The following is a 23,051-nucleotide window of genomic DNA, read 5'->3' on the forward strand; positions in this document are numbered from 1 at the left end:
TGTGATCCAGCGTTGTACCAAAGTGATGTTAAAAAAAAATTGCTCGGAATCTAAGCGATCCTCCAGTACTGTACAGATGTAATGCTAGTAAAACTGTAGCTAGTGTACAGTGCAAGTCACTAGTATCATCAAGAATATAATTTACTGTGAGCTCTCTACAGCACAATACTAGAAATAAAGTTATTTCTGGATTTTGGAATTTACAGGACTATAGAATATTACAAAGTGCAGACAAAAGTTAGTGAACTGGAAAACTCCATAGATAAAGCTCAAACAATGAAAACATTACGAGCTGGAATGAAGGTTGCTGTACGTATCCAAATACTGTATCTTTCATGTTTACACTATCAATGTTCTGCCTCAAAATGACGCCAATAGCATTAAAAAAAATACCTCCACCTGCTCAAATTTATTTCTGGACAACTGTTGCTTCCAAACAAAAGGTTTCTGGATGGAGTGGTTATCGTGCACAGTTATACAATATAATACCTAGTTGTAACTGAACTATCAGTTTAAAATTGGGTATTTCAATTGGTGTACAAATTAAGAACACAACTTAATAACATTTTCAGCCACTGATATGCCAATTTAAATTGTTGTGCGTGTAACTGTCAGAAAACGTGGAGGTAAGAAGGGTAGTCAAGAGAATCTTGAATAACCAAAATTAAACATAGCAATAAAATGAGGTTCAGACTACAGGTCGCATCCGGTTCTCCATAATACGTTCCCATGTGAAGCAGGTCTGACAGCTCCTTCAGATTATGGCAAGCCTTGTTGCTCTCTCCACAGATGCTGCCAAATCTATTTCTTTCAGATTTCTAGCATCTACAATATTTGGCTTTATTTTCAAGCCAGGATTGAGAGTGGCATGGAGGGGAACTTGCACTTGCTGGTGCTCCCATGTATCTACAACTCTTCGTCCTTCCAGACAGGCAGTGGGTTTAATGTGGTCATGGGTTTAGAAGAGCCTTGGTGAGTTGCTGCAGTGGAAACTCTAGATGGTACACACTTCTGCTGCTGCTGCATGTTGGTGGTGAACATTTACCGATGTGGTGCCAATCAAATTGGCTGCTTTGCGTGGATGGTGTCAAGCTTCTTGCGTACTATTGGAGCTGCACTCATCCATGCAAATGGAGAGTAACCCAATCACACACCTGACTTGTGGTAGTGGGAAAGCTTTGGGGAGTCAAGAAGCAAGTTACTTGCTGCAGGAATCCTAACCACTGCCCTAATCTAGTAGCCACAGTATTTATAAGGATAGTCTGGTTCAGTTACCAGGTCAATGGTAATCCCCACAATACTGATAATAGAGGAATTCAGCAATAGCAATGCCATTGAATGTCAAGGAATGGCCTTCTAGTTGGTAGATGAAGTAGGTTTGGAAGGTGCTGACAAAGGAGGTTTAGCAAGTTGCTGCTGTGCATCCTGCAGATGGTACACAATGCTGCCACTGTGTGCCAGTGGTGCAGGGTTTGCATGTAAAAGGCTCTGTATAAGGTCCTGATCAAACAGGCTGGTTTGTCCTGGATGGTATCAAACTTTTTTAATGTTTTTGGAGCTCTGTTATTCAGACATGTGGAGGATATTTCATTACTTTTGACATATGCCTTTTAGATTGAGACCAGTCTTTGGGGAGATAGGAGACAGGTTACTTGTTGCAGGATTCCTGGTCTGTGACATATCCTGTCACCAGAGTTCAGTTTCTGGTTAAATGGTAACCTTCCAGGATGTTGATAACGAACAGCTCAGTGATGATAGTGCCATCGAATGTCACGGGCAGAGTGTTAGATTCTCTCTTGATGGAGATGGTCACTATTTAGTGTTTATGTGATGCAAATGCACTTCCTACTCATCAGCTCAATCCTGAATGTTGTCCAGGTCTTCCTGCATGGGTCACGTTATTGCTTCCTCAGCTAATCATACAAACTACGAATTATGCAAGCAAGCAGCAAGTTATTCTGTTGTCTAAGAATTGATCAAGGCCCCCTTTAAAATTAGGGTATTCTCAAATGTCAGAGGAGCTATGCATCAAAGCTAGACAATGACCTAGACAACAGGAGCCTGAAGGACAGGAGGTCCAAAACTTGTATTGTTCTAACTTTAGACCGTGTGGTGAGACAGTCAGCATCAGGAAGCAAGGTTGCATTAAGTCTATTCTACATAATATAAATTGAAACCCAATCATTTACTATGATAAAGTCTCTTATTAAAAAAACTTCTGCGTGAACCACAAGTAGATGTAATATTGTCAGACAATCAACTCTTGGTCATAATAGTAAGATATCTACTAATAGCTCCCTGAGGTAATTACATAAATAGGTAAAGTGTAAAACATTGCAAATTCAAATGAGCTGTTTTGAAGAGTTGCTAATTCAATTCTGAAGATTAGCAAGGGAGCATGAGCAAGGGAGAGCACATGAGATTGAGGGAGCACAGAGGAATGTGAGATACTTATCTTAAATCGTCCATCGACACAGACAAAGTGTTAGAGTACCCGAGGAGCAGGAAACTCAATGTTTCGACCTGAAATGTTGACTTTCCTGCTACTTGGATGCTGTCTAACCTGCTGTGCTTTTCCAGCTCCATATTTTTTGACTCTAGCTTCCAGCATCTGCAGTCTTTTCTGTCTCAAAGGGTTAGAGTACCCTGCCCCAAGCTAAGTCCTAAATTAACTTTTCCAATCAAGCTACCTTTCCCAGTTGTGTATGTCATCTTCCTCTGTCTGTTCAAAAACGTTTAGAACTATTTGTAATTCAGCTATTTTGAACAACTTCGAAGATGCTAAAATGTGATTCTGTCAAAGAACATCAGTAAATGTTCCTGGCCTGAATTAATCAGATGATATTTCCAGCACTTATTTTGCAATATTTCAAATCAGTACAATAGTCAGGATTGCCATGCTCTCCATGGAGAAGCAAGGAGGACCTCACTAAAGACAAATTAAATTCTGGAGCGCTACTTTTGTTCAAATGTCTCATCTTACCTTGAACCATTCAGCATAGCTGATGAAAACAGCTGGTCCCTCTAGTGCAGCCTGACGTGCAAGCAGGAACGCAGTGATTATACTCTCCAATTCATAATTCTCAAACGAATTTATCAGCAGCTTAGTCAGTAGCTCTGAAAAGATGAGAAAATCTGACCTGGTGAAATTAATAATTCAAAGGGAATAAGCTACTGCTTTCTTGCTCCTGGAGGACATTCAAGTCTTTTAGCTATCACTCAAACGCATCCTTCTGTCTTCTTCCTGGGAATTAGAGGTACAGTGTCAACAGGATCTCAACTATTGACATCCAAACAGTAATTTCATCGGTCTCTCCACACAAAAGCAGCCTCTTTACTCAGAACAGAGTAAGAAATAAGGAACTCTGTAGAAATGCAAGGCATAAGATAAGAATAGTTGAAATAAATATAGGGAAGAAACAAGAAAGGCCTGCACTGACAAAGTTAATTTCACAACCTCAGGATGTTCTAAAGCATTTTACAGCAAATGAAATACTTATAAATTACAGTCAAGGCCTCAATGTAGGGAAATGCAGCATGTAATTTGTACACAGCTAGCTCCCACCAACAGCAAGGTCATATAATGAAAAGATGATTTTTTGTGATGTTGATCAGAGCATAATTATCAGGCAGAACATCAGGAAAGCTCATCGGCTCCTCTCCAAAATAGTGCAATAGAATCTTTTACCTCATGTCGAAGACAGGGCCTCAAATTAAAGATCTCATTCAAAAGCAGAGTTTAATTTATTTGTTTTACATAATGGTTGTTGCTTTGTATCGAGAATTAAATGCACTGAGTTTGAACAATCAACTAGCCAGAATGCTTTTTGATCTTTTTTGGAGTAATTTAAATAAGGGTTTACAAATTTAGTTTAAAGGTTAAAATGCCCAGTTTGTTACATAATTCCTAACTTTATCCATTGAATTATCTTGTGGTTTTTAATGCCTTTTTTGAAGTTTATACATGGCTCTATTGTTCCCAAAAGCCTAAACTTAGATTCAATATCTTTTGCCAGAGCTGTATTTGTATGAGATGATGTTGGATTGCCCTGTCTAAATAAGTTCAGCAATTACTGTATTGATGGAATATTTTCATATTCTTCCTACGACATTGACTCAGTTGATTTCTTCCAAATGATTTTGAAAAATAACACATTTAATTGTATGGATAAAAACAGTGGTGGTGACGCTGTGATTACACTTCCTTTGTGGCTTTTGTTCTATGTTTCATTAATGTTCACATGGTGAATTATGCTGAGGGAGAATGGAAAAAGTGACAGTGAGAAAGAGAGAGAGAAAGAGGAAGAGTAATTTATTACTGCAGTTTTCAAAAAGTAGGTAAATTTTGAAGCTGACTAGTTACCACCATTTAACAATGAGAAAAGGTCAGTGCTCACCCTTATAAATAAAGAAGGAACATGAAGTGTTAAGGGTGGGTGGGAAGCAGATGATAGAAAGTGGTAAGAATCAAAGAGAAGAAGGAACACAAAGACATTAACAACATCGAGAGTAACTACATTATATGACTCAATGTGTGCAATGCTACAATTTATCATTTAATATTGTCAGGTTAGTAACGCTAATGTCCAGTGCAATTAAAGCAAAATGGCTATCACTGTAATGGACTGATTGCTGTTCTTGCTTCCTCTCTAGTTTATATGCTGTAACTTCAAAATCAATACACCAAATGAATGTTTGCTGGTCATTTTTGCCTCAAACCTCTTGGCCTGTTACAAGAAATACAACTCAGACTAATCATAAGCAAGACAGGAGAGATATATTGGTATGATGCAATATTTTAAAATGTTTCAAATTGATTCACATCACCAGACTCTTGTCCAGGTTAATTTCATACCTTTCAGATAGTTTTGGCTCTCTGGTTGGCAGACCAACAGTGTTGAAGCAGAGGACAGTACATATTGCCAGTTAACCTCATGGGATTCCAAAACTTGTTGAAAATGTGTGATCAGCTCCTCTGCACTAAACAGTACAAATAGCTGCAAAATGAGAAAACATGATTAATGAAAAGTTTAAATCTTAGTTTTAAAGGTTAAGGAAAATGTCAATTTTGCAAGAGTTCATTTCACTGGAATTGAAGGGGATATGGCCTGGTGGTATAAGGAAAAGAAATGAGATGGATAATATATTACAACATTTTAAAAATAGAGAAGCTTCAGCTATCATAAACTGATTACAGCTGCATTTTTAAACAGAGTTAATGTGCTGACTGCTGAGAATGCGCCAAATTTCAGAAGCCTTGGAGGATTAAAAGATACAGTACTGAACTAGCTACAACAGTTTTGTGCATTAGTAAGCATACATCTGAAAAGAAAACAAAATTCACTGGAAAGAAGTAATGTGAAAGTATGCAAAAGACAGGGAAAAGATTAAGAGAATGACATCATTATTTCAGCCAAGACAAATAGTCTCTCAACCTATAATGTCAAATGGAGATGATCAGTTTGCTTCAAAATTTAACAACTTTTTGAAAACTGCGGTAATAAATCATTCTTCCTTTCTCTTTTCTTAAAAACACAGAATCTACTGAAGTAGAACCATCACTGCAGGACAAAGATACAGCTCACTACAATGTTTTCTAAAATTAGCACCTTTGAGAAAAAAAATCTGAAATGGGCTTGGTGGGTCAGGCCTACAGAACAACCAAAAATGAACAAGTTCACATCCATTTTGGCTACTAACCAATCATTATTATTAATGGCATAATTTGTTTTAAGTTTAGGATCAATACAGCTCACAATTACAGAACTCTCCTGCAGAAATCCACCTCAGATCCTTAGGTAGCGCATCTTCTAAACCTACAATCACTTTCACCTAGGGAAAAGGGTAGCAGTTATGTGGGGACACCACAGCCTGCAAGCTCCCCTCCACATCATACACCATCCTGACTTGGAATTTTATCACCATTTCTTCACTATCGTTGGATCAAAATCCCAGAAGACCCTTCCTAAAAGCATTGTGGGTCTACCTACAGCACATGGACTGCAGCGGTTCACAAAAGCTGCTCACCACCACCTTCTCAAGAGCAGTAAATGCTTCTCTAGCCAGTGACCCCCATATCCTGCAAGTGAATAACAAAAAAAAATGCAATTTGAGAATGCATCCTCTTTTAGGCACATTTTACTGTAACATTGTTGTTAAGGTCCCCTTTTGCAAAGGCAACTGAAATTTGCAAGCCCAAGCACATTATTCTTGTTGTAGACATGGGGCCAATCTTACGTTCTCTAACCTATTTATTACAAATTATAAATGATGCCACAGAAAATCCAAATTGGATATCACTGCATCATGTATTGTTTAATATTCTATTCTGCAAGTAAGTTGAAGCTGCAAGTAAGATCATAAGGTCTAAAAACTCGCAAAGTTGGAAATTGTTGCTTTTTAAAAGAAGTGAAAGAATTTAGAACATTTCAGCAAAATCTATTCACACCATTTTGTTTAAAATGGCATAAGAGGTAAAGTAATTGAGGTAATAAGATAATAAGCCTCAAAACTGCTCACAGTCTGTAAAAGTAAACATATTGTTAGTTGTCGCATTAATCATTAAACCTCTCTTAAACAGTATGTTAGGTGGTTCCTGGTCTGCTTGTTGGGCAAATCACCTCTGGCTGTGAATTGAGGAGAGAAAAGGCAAACATTTTGGTTATCTTCTTTGAAAAAAAATGAGGCAAGCTTTCCCCAGGGACAGGAGGCTAGGATTTAAGAGGACAGCTTATTTTGTATTAGCTATTGAAGCCTGTCCCACAATGCAATATGTTCGTGGTTAATCTTCTAGCTCAATTCATGCTCCATCAACATATGCTTTAATTGACTTAGTTCCCCAAAATCTCTCTCTGCCTTGAATATACTCAACAACTGAGCATCCACAACCTTCTGGGGTACAGAACTCCGATGATTCATGAAAATTCTAACGAATTTAGGCCTAATCTATTTAATTACTCCTCAGAGGGAAATACCTTCATATCAAGTTAATTTGGTTGAGACAGAGATTTAGTTAATGCCCTTAGTTCCTAACTTTGGCCACCAAGCAACAACATTTCTGGTATGGTATTTAGATTTAATACAATTATGCCTATTGGTATGAATAATTTGCCTATCTTACCACAAATGTTTGATGCATTCAGCTAAGGCATCTTTTAAATTTTATCATCTTTACATGGTTTGACCTTATTCACTGATGCATTATCACCATTATACTTTTTCATCCCCTTGGTTTAATGCTGCATTGTTCTGTGGCCTTAATATTTAATTTAAATTCATAAATATACCTTCACTTAAACACTTTCAAACCTCACCCCATGCACTGTTTTGTATTATTTCACAAAGTTAAGTCATGCTGATTTATTTGCAAATATGATAAATTTCTATCTGGCCTTGTGTTACCAAATGTATTCACAGTTCCCATTCAAAAGAATCAGAGGTGTGTGGTATCATGTACAACACACATGACTATCCAGTTAAGGTCACACAGGAGTAGACTCGGTGTTCTAATAGTGTTGTTACCATGTGAGCAGTAAGTCTTCTCCAACTTGACAGTGGATCCTCCACCCTTCAGGGAGGAGCAACTGGCACCACTGAACCAAGAAGGTACCTCTACTAGAATTGAATTTACAAAACAATTATAAATGGGGTCATTCAGAATTCAAATGTCACGTCAGTAAATTTTATAGACCGGAAAGTGCTCATTAGTTTTGTATCGCAGTTTTAAGATTACTTCATGTCAGACTTGGAATGCAATGTCTATGCAAACTAAACGAATGGTTTAACTGTACAAACAGCTGAGGTATCTTTGTCTATAAACATTGATTACATATTGAAACTTGATAAAGTCAGCATATTTTGTAGAAGGGTAACAGCTCAAAGGTGCAAGGCAAGCCCCAAGTCCCAGAGTTGAACTGTCAAGAAAGAAAAAGCACTTTAATTGAGCGATTTTGATTTAGTGAAAAACATGTTCAACCTTTTATTCTGAGAAAGAACAAAATAAGAAACGTGTTTCACTGAACTGAAGTTACTCAGCTGAGGAGTCACAATTATGAAGAAGTCAGTGAGCATAGATTTGAGATCCTATCACAACATGCACTAGAGTATATTCTTAAAGTTTTCTTCATGTAAGAACAAAGGAATGCATCACAACTGAAGTATACTTTGGTTCATGAATTTGAGCTCAGTGCAGTTTATAGAAATACAGTTATATTGATTAAAAGTCAATTACCTTTCTGTACAAGGTTACTAAAAGTGGCTTAGTTTTAGCAAAGCACCATTCTCCCTGCCTGCGGATTGCATCAGATGCTGTGAAAGGAAGAAAATAAAATGCTGAAGTTATATATATATTATAAAACATCCCTGTTGACTGAATTTTTATTTATAACCAATCTTTTTGGTACTTGAAATATGAATCCTGGAAATGGCTGAAGGCATATTTACTGTTTTTGCTGTTCACAGAAAAACCACCAGAGAAATAGTTAATTAACACCCTTAACCAGCTAACCATTTGGGATGATCAGACATTCAAGATCACATCCCCAGATTGAGTACAGCAGAGACAGCTACTCTCCATAGTTTAATGTGCACTCTTTTTAATTGGCTTTCCTTCCCTTTGTAGGTGATTATTCTGGCTTTGGTACAAAGTAGACAGTTGCTGGTGGTTCCCTCTGGATCTCTCAGCCAGACTGACATTCTTCATCCATTAGCTAAACAAAGAGTGGTACTGGGCTACTGACCCATTGGGTAACGTCACAGTGGACTTTGCTCCCACATGTGGGTTTCACACCGGGATATCTTACAAATGAAGTTACCCAACAGCATTACAAACAGGCAGCCTAGAGAATTGTTGGCTGACGTTTTTCCACCCTCAGCCCAACTCTGGTGCAGCCAAAATCACCATCATATTGAAATGATAACTCAGCAGAGACCAGAGATTCAGCCTTGAGCCTACAGTTCTATATGACAATACTGCAACGTGATTGCTTGGTAGTCAAATGGTTATCCTGTCCGTGGTTCCCTCAGCAGACTGTCAAAGTCATTTGGCAGAATGCCTCATTGTCAGAACTTTCCAACAAGCACAAGACGTTGCTGAGAAAGGCACTGACTGTCAGATCCTTCATGTATGCCTGGTCTCTGTGCCTCGCCCTGGAAGCGTCTGCACTGGAAAAGTGACCGTCACACGTCTGCTTCTGGAACATGCCTATATAAAGAAAATCTGGAGAGATGCAGTGGCTTTTGTTGAGGTTCAACCCAAGCAACTCCATGGCACAGGACTCTACATGCTGTTCCCAGGATGCGCACCGAGACAAACAATGGCTGTGCCTGGAAGAAAGGCACTCTTTGGTCTGCCCAAAGCTTGTTGGTCTTCTACTGTAAAGAGGTGACTTCAACTGAGTGTTGCAGACTAGTACATTCCAAGGTCTCCAGGATATGTGCTGAGGGACACACTAAAGCTTGGGGCAGCTGTCACCAAGGCGCAGTGGGGAAAGACTACCGTTTAAGATCTTTCTGCCAAAGTACAATGAGGGTGCATTCAGTTATTAGACCCTCTCGGTGCCTCAAAATCTATGCAAATAGTGCTCTGCATGAGTAGGTAACACCTTTGGTTTTGCGACTGCAGGGAATATCAAATTTCAATGTTTATTCTTTACAAACAAAGATTGTATACGACCGCTTTAGTATCTGTGTAGTACATAAAGATATTTTTATGAATCAAGTATACTTTTGCAATCAAATAAAGGTAGTCATGTGGCTATCAGGCTAATAAACAGTGGTTGCAAGGGAGAAATTACATCTTTAATTTAGTCTTTAGCTACATTACACCCCCTCAACAATAAATAGCAGCCTATCTGAGTACAATTTAAGATGATATAGTTTGTGCAATTTAAACTATCTTTGTTCCAGATAGTGACGGTAGCAATATGAAGCAGCCAAACCTTACAAAAACTGATCAATAGGCACCTGATGTCGCAGTAACCAAGTCACACAGTTTCCGCTGGATCTTTACTGACGTGTATTTATCTTCCAAAAAGATCCACGCACTGGTTAACTAATTTTTCAAGCCTCCATCAAAATCTCAGATTTTGCTGAATTATGTGTAATATAATTGCAAGTTATTGTTTCTCTCTGGAGTGGAGAGGAGAATTTTTTTTTACGACCTCTTAAACATGCTGTAATAATGTGGATATTTGACGTTGACGCACTTGTGATTGAACACTCCTACTTGGTCTTCTGCTGTAAAGAGGTGACTTCAGCTGAGTGTTGAAATACCAGTAATGTGGCCATTCTAGCCAGAAATTCCAGATATGCAATTTTAAAATTGCTCCAATGAAAAGAGTCATTTCTACAGTATTGCAGGAGGCAGCCAATGATACAAAACTACTTCTTTCTCGATTATTGAATATAATATGCCACCTTCCAAAGAACATTATTCATTTTATGATTGGAGATGTTGCTGTGCAACTGACTAAAGATTCAAGCATGATAGAAGAAAGAAAGAATAATTCTAAAGTAATCCAAACTGTCTTTCATCACTTGCAAAAGGAAAATTAAAATAACATCTTTTGAAATGCATAAAGAATGGCAGTCAAAATCAGTCTGAGGTCTTGATGTACAAAGATATAATTTGAGTGACCTTAAAAGACAATGTTGTCCGATATGTTGATGTTACTTATTGTTACCTTCAAGCACAGGATTGTAGGTCAGAACCTGTGTCAGTGTGTGGTAGAAGAACTGTTTTAGTGAATCCAGAGAAATGGCACCATGGAACAATGTCACATCAAACATATCCAGCCTGTGAAAACAAGAACAGGATCAATAAAAATTATTAATAAATGAGATATTAGCCATAAGCACATTGACTTCAAAGTTCATTACCAAAAAGTTGTCCTATGGAAATTAATTGCAAGACCAGCAGTCTGGCAGCATCTGTGCAGAGAAAACTAACATTTCGAGTTCCGTGACCTTTCCACAGATGCTGCCGGACCTGATTGGTTTCTCTAGCAATTTCTGTTTTTGTTTGCTACAGGTCTCCAACAACCTCAGTGCTTATTTTAAGTTCTACTTTAGGCCAATTTCAAATATTGACTCCTGCTATATAATTGAAGTTTCCCAAATAATTTCAAGTAATCTATGCATTCAATCCAATACAAAATATGGAATGAACATCTTTATCTACAATGACCTACACTTCTCTCAATTCTAGACACTACACCCTCATCCTTAATCAGCAAGGATAGTGAATGAACTGATAATTCAATATTGAATGATTGTTATTCCAGTAGGCATGACTTCACGTTTAAATCACATACAAAAGTTAAACACAAGAAAATATTCCTTTCAAATCAAACTACCCAACTAATGATCATGTAGGAGTGTGTACCATTTTGTTGGCCGGATGGCTGGTTTGTGATGCAGGGCAATGCCAACAGCATGGGTTCAATTGCCACACCAGCTGAGGTTACCATGAAGGACCCTTCTTCTCAGCCTCTCCTGAGGCACGGTGACCTTCAGGTTAAACCATCACCAGTAATGTCTCTCTAATGAGAGAGCAGACCTTTGGTCTGGTAGGACTACGGCAACATTGACAGATGTATGCCTGCTCTTTAACGGGCAATCAAATAAGTTATTCAAAAACTGCAAAACAAGATAAACCAATCCAAATCTTAACATAATCGCAAATTTTACATGTCCTTTTGCTAATGCAGATGCAGACAGGTCACAAAGTCTGCATCTATGCCATGGCACAATGCAGAAGATTAATGGAAGAAACTCAAGGAGCCAAAAACACCCCTCTAGCCCTCAAAAAAACCGAAAGAACTACGGATGCTGGAAACGTGAAACAAAAACAGAAATTGCTGGATCCTTCTGAAGAAGTGTCACTAGACCTAAAATGTTAACTCTGATTTCTCTCCACAGATGCTGCCAGACCTGCTGAGATCTTTCAGCAACATTTGATTTTATTTCCACCAGCCATCATGTCCCTTCCATTCTATACACATTTTCCCTGCAGCATCTATTCCATTTCATGTTCCCCATGTCCCTCTGTTTTGCCTTAAAGAGACAGTGCTAAAACATAACAATACTATAAACTTTGTACTCTAACAGTTATAAACTTTTCCCATAATAGGAAGCTGACCTAATTAGGGTTACATTCCTTGGAGTTTAGAGGATTGAGAGGTGATCTCATTGAAACATTCAAGATTATGAAGGGCTTGACAGGGTAGATGTTGGGGGAGGCAGTAGTCGGGTTGTAATGTCACTGGACTAATGACTCGGAACTCAGATTAATGTTTCTGGGACATGGGTTTGAATTTCACAATCTGCCATGGTTGGATTTGATTTTAATAAAGATCTGGAACTAAAAGCTAATCTAATAGCAGCCAACACCGTTGATTGTTGTAAAACCCCATCCTGTTCACTAATGTGCTTTAGGGAAGAAAATCTGTTGTTCTTATCTGGCCCGGCCTACATGTGACACCAGATCCATAGCAATGGGATTGACTTGTGGCTCTCTCAGCCATTTTCGAGGGCAATTAATCAGTTCAAGGGCAACTCAGGAATTGGCAACAAATGCCAGAGACACTTGCATACCATAGAAGTTATTTTTTGAAAAAAAAAACAGCTTGCTTCTTCTGCCTGGAAATCTAGACAAAGGGACACTGTAACAAGATCAATGATCACTTAGGACTTGGATGAGGGGAAACTTCTTCAGCCAAAGGATTAAGAAACAACCCCAGATAGTTGTGAATGCTCCATCATTGAATATATTTGAGGATGACATTGATTTTTGATGTCTCGCAGCATCAATTGATAGGAGGAACAGGTGAGAAAATGGACATGAATCTCTAGACCAGTGGATTCAACAAGTCATATCGTCCACTTTAGCTCAGACATTTTTTGTAGCCTTGTTTGCTATCTAGATGAGGAAAGTTAACTTTTCAATCTCTACTGTATGTTCACTTAGCTGAGGCAAAGCCAACAAAGTTGGAAAAGAGCAAAACCAGGAAGGAAATTTTAACTTAGAAACACCAAGTCACAGCTTCAAGTTAATTTCTTCCAGCACTAAGTCAAGAACAAATTAGAGAACTTGTAGCCATTTCCACGTACCAGAATACAGTTGTTTTCTGTCCAGCCGAGTCTTCCTTTTCCCCTTCATTCCGAACATTGTCCAGTAACCCTTGAGGAAAGAAAAGGCATCCTGATAAGGAGACAGAATCACACTTTCATAGTAACAACATACAAACATATGAAGTAGGAACAGCAGCAGGTCACACATCCTTCTCGCCTGCTCCACTATTCAATAATTGATCAGATGAGTCTACATTCATGAATGATCCTGATGACCTTTCATCCACTTGCTTATGAGGAATGGGCAGCACGATGGCTCAGTGGTTAGCACTGCTGCCTCACAGCACCAGGGACCTGGGTTCGATTCCACCCTTGGGCGACTGTCTGTGAGGAGTTTGGACATTCTCCCAGTGTCTGCATGGATTTACTCCAGGTGCTGCAGTTTCCTCCCACAGTCCAAAGATGTGCAGGCTAGGTAGATTGGCCATGTTAAATTGGCCGTAGTGTCCAGCGTTGTGCAGTCTAGGTGGAAGCCATGGGAAACTCAGAGTTACAGGGATGGGATGGGTCTGCGTGGGAGGGTTAGAGTGGATTTGAGGGGTTGAATGGCCTGTTTCCACACTGTAGGGAGTCTTCTATATCAAGAATTTTTCTCCCTTTACCTCACAAATATTTAAAGGTTCTACATCCACCATATTTTGAGAAAGACAGTTCCAAGAACTCATAACTCTGAAATAAAAAGCTCAAAACTGTGTATTAAATGGGCAACTTCTTCTTTTCAAAGTAATTCCTAGTTTCAGAAGCTTCTACATGACAACATCTTTTTCATATGCACCCTGTTAAGACATTTCAGAACCTTATATATTTCAATCAAGTCATTTCTTACCCTTCTAAATACTCCAGCAGAAACAAGCCTAGTCTGTCCAACCTTTTCTCATAGGACAAATTGTCCATTCTAATTGCTTAATTTTGGCATGACTAGCCTGTTCCATATTTATCTTTCTTTCATTATAATTTTCAAACAAACAACCTAGCTCAATAAATCATTAAAAGAGACAACATTATTTACATCAAACATTATGCAGTCATGTAATTGCCATCTCTCAAAATCACAATACTTGCCTATAGAGAATGAACTTTACTTACATGGAATCATTTTGCCCAACACTGTGAAACAGACCTGTTTGTGAGGAGAAAAGTAAGACGATTCAGTAAAGCAGTACAATTTGAAAATGCAATTTTTTCCAAAGATTTGCAGTTTTCCTACAGAAGACATTTTTCTTATCATGATGTTTATCCTGGCCATTAATAAGTTTCAGTGCAAAAAAAAGTAAATAGGATATTTTTCTTCAGTCATCCCGATACAGGGAAGTGAAGGATTAATCAAGATTGGTGCACTATTTCAAGTGTACGAAAATAATTTATTTCTGAAATTAACACTTAAAATATCTACTATGAAAAGGGAGGGGGAAATGTGGTGACGGTAGCATGTCTGACAGGGTCAGACACAAATGAGTTACCAGATGATTTGGGGCCTGCGAATGTTTTAGCATTATGCCAAGTGTGAGAGATAGGCTAAATAATAAATGGCCAGACAATCTGACCTCAATGGTGGGCCAATTTACTAGAATCAATATTGACAGGTAGGATTAACTATTCTTTGAAAAGTTTCCAGTGGTGTATCACAGAGCTGAGTGTGAGGCTCCTTGCAGTTAGTGGTATACTTCAATGATTTAAACTTAAATATGAGAGACATGATGGGGAGGTTTGCAGACAACACAAAAATTGGCCGTGAATTTGATAGTGAAGGGGATGGCTGTTGATTGCTGCAATGGTATCAATGGTTTGGTTGAATGGGCAGAAAAATGGCAAATGCAATTCAATCCAGAGAAGCTTATGCATTAAAGGAAGGCAAATGAAGCAAGGAAATGCAAAGGAGAGTACAAGTAGGGGAGAGGAGAGATTTTGGAATGCATGTCCATAGGTCCTGGAAGTTGGCAAGACAGGTAGATAGGCGTAAAGAAGACATATGCAATGATTCCTTTGATAGATGTGATACTGAATACAAAAGGACGTATGTAATACTGGAGCTAAACAAAACACAGATAGGCACAGCTGGAGTAGTGTACACAGTTCCAGTCACCACTTTACAGGAAGAGTATATTGTTCTGGAAAGACGACAGCTGAAATTTATGACAGTTTCCAGGGTTTGATAATTGCAATTATGAGGAAATATTGAATAGACCACAGTTAATTTCCTTATTACAGATGAGGCTTAATTGAGGTGTATGAAATAGTGAGGGACAGGATTTCTCATAGAGGACAGGTCAATTACAAGGGGAATTAAGGGCTACGAGGCAGGTCAGAGGTTAGGAATCTTGCAGTGTGTAGCTCATCTCCCGGTTCCCAAAAGCCTGTCCACCATTTATAAGGCACAGGTCAGGAATGTGATGAAATACTCCCTTCTTGCCTGGATAGGTGCAACTCCAACAACAGTCAAGAAGCTTGACACCATCCAGGACAAGGGAATTGGTATCACATTCACAAATATTCACTCCCTCTGCAACAGTGGTACGTATTATCTGCAATGGGTGCTGCAGATATTTGCCAAGGCTCTCAGACAGCACCTTCCAAACCCACGGCCACTACCATCAAGAAGGACAAGAGCAGCAGATACGTGGGAACATCATCGCCTCCAAGTTCCCCTCCAAGCCACTGACTGTTCTGACTAGAAAAATATTGCTCTTCCCTCTGTGTCACTGGGTCAAAATCCTGGAGCTCCCTCCCTAACAGCATTGTGGGTCTACCCACAGCTCATGGACTGAAGCGGTTCAGAGTAGCAGCTCACCATCACCTTAAAGGCAACTAGGGAGGGGCAATAAATGCTGGCATGTCCAATCAGCGACATCTACATCAAATGAATCAGTTTTTAAAGAACATTTATGGTAATTGGTGAAAGAGTTAAAGGCGATATGAGGAAAGGCCTTTTCACACAGAGGGTGGTGGGTGTCTGGAATTCACTGCCCAGCTCGTTGGTCAAGGCAGAAACTCTTAACTTGTTTACACGGAACCTGGATCTGCACTTGAAGAGCAGTAACCTACAAGAGTATGGAAAACAGGATCTGAATGGGCAACTAGCTTATTCAAACCAAAGGGGAGTAGCCCGTTTCTATGCCATAACTTTTCTATAGTTGTGTGCGCCAGTTCCCAGAATGGGTGGGGATCCGACGGGGTCAGTAAATAGGGAATCAGTTTAACAGTTACTCAGGAGTTACTGTAGCTTTTCAATTCACTAACTTTGCCTGGGTAACTATTAAGTCCAAGTAAAATTGAACCCTCTGTTTTCTGACTTCAAGGAGCTTTCTTAGAAGAATCCAGAGGAAGATTGCCCATTGAATTGTTTAATTTTTCAGGCAGTCCCTTAGAATCAACTGCATCAACATTTTCTCTTAGTCCCAATGCACAGCTCTAGTCTGTACTGCTGTAAAGACTATTTCACTTTTAAAATACCTGGGCCACAATGTCTAAGGATCTGCAGCATCCTGTGCTACAGAATTCTGAAGACTCACAATTCTTCAAGAGAAGGTATACCCTCATCTCAGTCCTAAATTGCTGGGTCTTCATTCCAACTTGTAAACAACTCTTAAGTTTAATTTAAACTGAACAAATGTAATGGTAGTGTTACTCAGAACATGGAACATGGAACATGTGAATTTTGGGGAGAAAATGATTGAATCAGCCCTTCTGTTTGCCCTTCTGCAATATCACTCTTACAGGTGAACATAACATGTGATTTAAATTGTCTACTGCACAGCTTCAAAAAGGGAAGAAAAGGGCATTACAGAGTATTTCATACATTGATACACTCTTCACCTTTGATGTTCAGAACACTGGATAAATTATACAGTAGCTTGTTCCACAATATCCTCATGCAGAATTAGACAGCAAAGACTTTCAGAGATTTCTAGGGTTTATTGTAAATGCATTATTTAACATGAATATCGGTTTCCACCTGACACTTCTGGATCCTTTCCTTCTCCAGAAGCCAATACCCAACGGGGGAAGAACACTGCACTTTAAATTAAAATTAATATCCAATTTAATAAATCAGCCAATTAACAAATAACAAACATGCCCACCAGGGAAAGTAACAAGAACCAAAACAAAGCAAAAATAAAGAGGAAAACATAAAGGGGTAAAAATCAAGGGAGACTAAATCAAAATATAGTTGGGGAAATTATACAACCAGCCTCCACAGTGCCCATTTATCTCAAACGTCAATGACACAAGTGGACATTATGTTCTCTCTCCAAGGGCATCCAGGTACAGACAGAACCACGGAAAAGAGGCAGGCACTTGAGAATTATTACCCACCTTTGCAGCCCGCTGCCTGTCCCAGTGATAGCTACTTTAGCAAGACCCAGAGACAACTCCACGAGGAGGTCCACCACCTGCTTGTCCTCTCTGCACCAAGATGAACTGAATGGGCTGAAGCGCAACAGAGGAGATAACACAAGGTTTTCTAAATAAAGAAGAAGAGGGTGCAACCTCTCACAAGCAACATAGATACATGTACCACAGATTCCATAACACAACAGAATGAAGAGCTGTCTTGGAGCTCATGAATCACCATAACGGTGTAATTTTACGGGACTGTGGCACGCAGCATCCTCCACCCCGGGTGGAAAGAGGTAGGATCCCTGCACAGAGGGGCCTCCACTCAGGACCTCAGCTCTTGTTACTTTAATAAACCTGTTTGGACGTGTTACAACACATCTCCAGGCCAGGTGGGACTTGAACCTGGATCTTCTGGCCCAGAGGTGTAGACACTAAAACTGGACCCCAAGAGCCCTATTTGTGCAGCCCCCTCCTCATGGGAGTTGTTTAACTGTCCACCACTTTTCACAATGGGATTAGGCAAGACTGCAGAGTTTAGATCTGATCTGCTGGTTGTCCTAATGTTACAGTTTGCCTTGTCTGGTCTGCAAGTGGTACAGCCAAACATGCCTGAAAGTTTAAGCATTGAAAATTGCGACTGTTTTATTCGAGGAATGCAAGTGGGAGCTCACACACAGATTGAGGACCAAGTTCAAAGTAGCTAAAGGAAGCATAAAGACCTGCCCAGCTTGAAGAATGCTTAAATGTTATGCCCACAGTGAGAGGTAATTCAGAATCAGAGGTTACCCGACTGGGAAAGAAAGGAGGAAGCGACCATTAAAACGGTGAGTAATTGTGAACTGTTGTGATAAAAACTGCAATTCCATGAACAGGACAATTTTTAACTAAAAAGGACCTTTTATTTCCATAGATTAAATTCTAAGGCACCTACTAAAGAAAATACTGTTTAGCCAACACTGTGCTTTTATGGCAGAAATTTTTCAAATATGAAATTCTTACAGATGTTAACTAGAAGTCTGAATTTCTCTTTACAAGTTTTGACCTCTACGGAAATTATAATTTACTCACCTAAAGGCGAATGGCAAGACAAAATTTAACTACACACTCTTTTGAATGTGTGTATTTAAAAAAGATTCAGGAAGCACTTCTACACATAAAGGGCTTGGAACTCTCTTCCACAAATGGCAGCGGGTACTATATCAGTTGTTAATTTTAAATCTGAGATAGATAAATTTTCATTAAGATTAGGTACTAAGGGGTATGGGCCAAAGGCAGGTGTATGGAGTTAGGCCACAGATCGGCCACGATCTAACTGAATGGGTTGAACAGGCTCAGGGGCTGAATGGGCTACTCCTGTTCCAATGGTTAACTGGAAGGTATTGGTACTGGTACTGGAAGAATACAGAGCTAATTCCATGTTAACAGGGGTACTCTGCACATCTACTGAATGGAGGTAAAATTCATTCTCCTAATGAGTATAGTCTATATTTACAAAGTTGCAATTTCAAAAACATTGCAGAACTCTGTTAGTAACTCTGGGTCTAGATAAAGAGATAGCAAATGAATCATCCTCACCTGCATTAAGTGCTGCACTTTAGGGTTTGATTCCACAAGATTCAGTTTTTGAAATCCATTTCTTACCAAGACAGTCACAATATCTGAAAAGACAAAACAATGTTTATTGACCACAATGGAGAAACCCGCAATGAAAAAAATACACAATCTCTATGAAGAAAAAATGTTGCAGAACAGAAATAAAAAAGCAGAAAGTGCTGGAGTCCGATGCCCATAATAGGAAAACATGTTTGAACCGTGCAGACCTGCTGAGAATTCGTCATGTTTATTGTTATTCACATTACTATAATTATCAGTTCTATTCATTGCATTCATGAATCTTATTTGAAAAACACATTAAGATGCATTATTATATAAAAATAGCAACAGGATCCAACAATCTAAAATTAATGATGACAGTTAGTATCATACTACACCCCTCAATCACCTGGACACACTAACCAGCACCAATGAAATTTCTGGGTTCATCTGTCATGAGATCTTTTCTGACGATGGGTGAAGGTGTCTAGTCAAGAAGCCAGCCCATAATTAGCAAACTCATGAGACAAGGAGAAGAGAATAGTTTCCGTTAAATTAATTTATTAGCCAACCAACATTACTGGGTCAATGGCCAAGGTATTTCTGAAAAACTGCAGTCGACAAAGTACGTAAACATTTACTTGTGGCTTCACTTATCTTGCTATTGGGAACTTATTCCCAAGTTTTCGGCACAGCACAACTTCCAAAGTTCTAGTGTAATATTTGTTTAACATTAATCACTGAGGGAATCACAAGGGGGTGCAATTTACTGGCTACTGGCCATCTTTTGCCAAGCCTGGGAAGGGACCATATTTTGCTGGATCCATTTGGCAGGTCCAGGGTGGCCTCTGTCAGTTGGGTGGGAGACGGAGAAGTGGGAGGGAGAAGGAGATTGCAAGAGGAATTGGGTGTTTGGTGGGGGTGGGGCAGCAGAAATCAAGAAGATTGCAAGAAGGCATACGCCTTTGGGTAACAAACAAAAAACAGAAATTGCTGGTGAAACTCAGCAGCTCTGGCAGCAACCATGCAGGGAAAACACAGTTAACATTTTGAGTCCTGTAACCGTTCTTCAGAACAATTCTGCTCTTCAGTTCTAAAGGAGGGCCACAGGACTTGAAACTTTAACTGTTTTGTCTCCACAAATGCTACCAGTCCTGCTGAATTTCTCCAGCAATTTCTGTTTTTGTTTGTTTCAGATCTCCAGCATCCGCAGTTCTTTGGTTTATTTTAGCTTATGGTAATTCAGTTGACCGGCTCCATTTTACAATTTAGAACTACTTTTTGACTTTGTTCTAAATTAGAATAAGAACAGTACAGCACAGGAACAGACCCATCAACCCAACATAACTGTGCCGACACAGGATTCCTTTCTAAACTAAACACCTTTTGCCTCTATGCAGTCCATACCCTTCTATTCCCTGCCTATTCATGTGTCTGTCAAGATGCCTCTTAAACACTGTTACAGTATCCGCCTCCACCACCTCCTCTGGCAGCACATTCCAGGCACTTACCACCCTCTGCGTAAAAGAGCTTACCTCCCACATCTCCTTTAAATTTACCCCCTTTAACCTAGTAATTGACATTTCTGCCCTGAGAATAAGGGTATCCTTTCTATCCATGTATATCAAAATTTTGTAAACCTCTACCAGGTCGCCCCTCATCCTTTAACATTTACGTGAAAACAAACCAAGTTCATCCAATCTCTCCTCATAGCTGATATCCTCCAAACCAGGCATCAGCCTGGCAAACTGCTTCTGTACCCTTTCCAAAGCCTCCACATCTTGCTTGTAGTGTGGTGACTAGAACTGTACACAATATTCAAAATGTGGCCCAACTAAAGTTCTATACAGCTGCAACACGACTTGCCAATTTTTACACTCTTATGCCCCGAAGGCATGCCATATATCTTCTTGACTACCTTATCCACTTGTGTTGCCACTTTAAGAGAACGCTGGACCTGAACACCTACATCCCTCTGCATGTTGATGCATCTAAGGGCTCTGCCATTTACTGCATACTTCCCTCTTGCATTAGATCTTCTAAAATGCATCAACTTGCATTTGTCTGGATTAAACTCCACCTACCATTTCTCTGTCCAAGTCTCCAGCCTCCTGCTGTATCCTCGGGTAATCCTTCCCACTATCCGCAGCTTCTCCCACACCTGGTGTCATCCACAAACTTACTAATCAGGCCACCTTTATTCTCCTCCATATCATTTATATGTATATATTACAAACAACAGGGGTCCCAGCACTGATCCCTACAGAACACCACTGGTCATAGGTCTCCAGTCAGAAAAATACCTTTCCACCTCTACTCTGTCTTCTATGACCAAGCCAGTTCTGTATCCATCTTAACCAGCTCACCATGGATCCCATGTGGCTTCACCTTTTGCATCAACCTGCCATTAGGGACTTTGTCAAAGGCCTTGCTAACAACGAGACGTCCGACCTCAATCATCTTTGTCACTTCCTCAAAAAAAAACTCAATCCAGTTTGAGAGACACTACTCCCCCACCCACAAAGCAATGCTGCCTATTGCTAATAAGGCTATATTTTTCCAAATGTGAGTAAATCCTATCCCTAAGAATCTTTTCCAATAATTTCCTTACCACTAATGATTGGCTTACTGGCTTGTAATTTCCTGGGTTATCCCAGTTGCCCTTCTTAAATAAAGGAACAATGTTGGCTATCACCCACTCCTCTGGGACCTCTCCTGGAGCTAAAAGGGATACAAAGATTTTGTACAAGGCCCCAGGTTGAGGGTTTTGTATTATACTGTGTGTTTTCATATTTCAAAATCACTCTTTTTACCTAATAGTATCTGCCTCTGTACTTCTTCATGTTGGTGTTCATCTTCAGTTCCCAAACAAAGGAGGCACAGATCATTGAAGAGCCAGCAAACCACCGCAGAGACATCTGGGTTACTGTTGACAGAGCAGAAAATCAAGGCAGCTTCTCCTACTGCAAGCTTACAAGTCTGGTTTGAAACATCAGTTTATAAAGTTTACGCTTCCTAGTAACTTTCATGACAGTGCCTTGTTGTCTAAATCTCTGTCCAACCAATTTCCCAATTTCAGGCATAGCTGCATTTGTTTTTCATTGCTCCAGACCTGTCTCCTGCAACTTCTCAATCATGGTACTGTCATTGTATAACGCGATAAAACTGCTGCTGAGAGTCAGGGACATACTGGGTCACTTTAGTGTGAATTCAGACAAAACCACAGCAATTACACAAAATAAAACTTGAATACGAATACTGATAAAGAGGTGGGAGTTGGGAGTAGGGAGCAGGGAAACAAGAAAATTAGACAGTTCAAAACAAAATAAAAGATATTTATCATTGAAAGGAGGAACCACGATTTTTAGCTTAAATGGTTAAAGTTGTATTTGAACCTAAATGTACCAGTAGAAAAAAAATACTGCAGAGATCATCTATGTGAATAGAGGCAAGAGCCCTGCACTTTCCAACAATTCCTATTTCAATCAAATGCCTGTACCTTTCCTGTACAGATTTTAAAAATTGGTGCAATCTGAAATTTGAAACTTGTGGCCTCCCAGAACAGAGATGCATTTTCACTATACAGGAAACAAATTATGGGTTTGGGATGTACAACGTTAGCATCAACCTGTAGCAAGGTTTACTTAATGCAACTTTCCGAAAAAAGATTTATCACTATCAGCGATAGTAGGAACTGCAGATGCTGGAGAATCTGAGATAACAAGGTGTAGAGCTGTACGAACACAGCAGGCCAAGCAGCATCGGAGGAGCAGGAAAGCTGACGTTTCGGGTCTAGACCCTTCTTCAGAAATGCTGGAGGGGAAGGGGATTCTGAAATAAATAGGGAGAGAGGGGGAGGCGGATAGAAGATGGATAAAGGAGAAGATAGGTGGAGAGGAGACAGACAGGTCAAAGAGGCGGGGTTGGAGCCAATAAAGGTGAGTGTAGGTGGGGAATTAGGGAGGGCATAGGTCAGTCCAGGGCGAATG

At 39.6% G+C, this 23,051-nt stretch overlaps 1 protein-coding gene across 5 annotated transcripts in view; it reads right to left on the minus strand.

The window, feature by feature from the left end:
- The window catches only part of LOC109910807 (FA complementation group A), an 87,732-nt gene that overhangs the window by 52,602 nt on the left and 12,079 nt on the right, over positions 1-23,051 (minus strand). For 4 of the 5 annotated variants that reach the window (XM_048605658.1, XM_048605657.1, XM_048605656.1 and 1 more), the window contains exons 8-15: positions 21,876-21,988; positions 19,045-19,127; positions 14,218-14,251; positions 13,111-13,180; positions 10,683-10,795; positions 8,231-8,307; positions 4,856-4,997; positions 2,984-3,117 (exon numbers count right to left, since the gene is read on the minus strand). In XM_048605658.1, the coding sequence (XP_048461615.1) occupies positions 2,984-3,117; positions 4,856-4,997; positions 8,231-8,307; positions 10,683-10,795; positions 13,111-13,180; positions 14,218-14,251; positions 19,045-19,127; positions 21,876-21,988 (766 nt within the window). Of the gene's footprint in view, positions 1-2,983; positions 3,118-4,855; positions 4,998-8,230; positions 8,308-10,682; positions 10,796-13,110; positions 13,181-14,217; positions 14,252-17,445; positions 17,530-19,044; positions 19,128-21,875; positions 21,989-23,051 lie in introns of those variants that run through there. The other variant, XM_048605660.1, reaches the window with a different exon arrangement.

Source organism: Rhincodon typus, chromosome 15 (assembly GCF_021869965.1).
Source record: "Rhincodon typus isolate 14 chromosome 15, sRhiTyp1.1, whole genome shotgun sequence".
NCBI lineage: Eukaryota > Metazoa > Chordata > Chondrichthyes > Orectolobiformes > Rhincodontidae > Rhincodon > Rhincodon typus.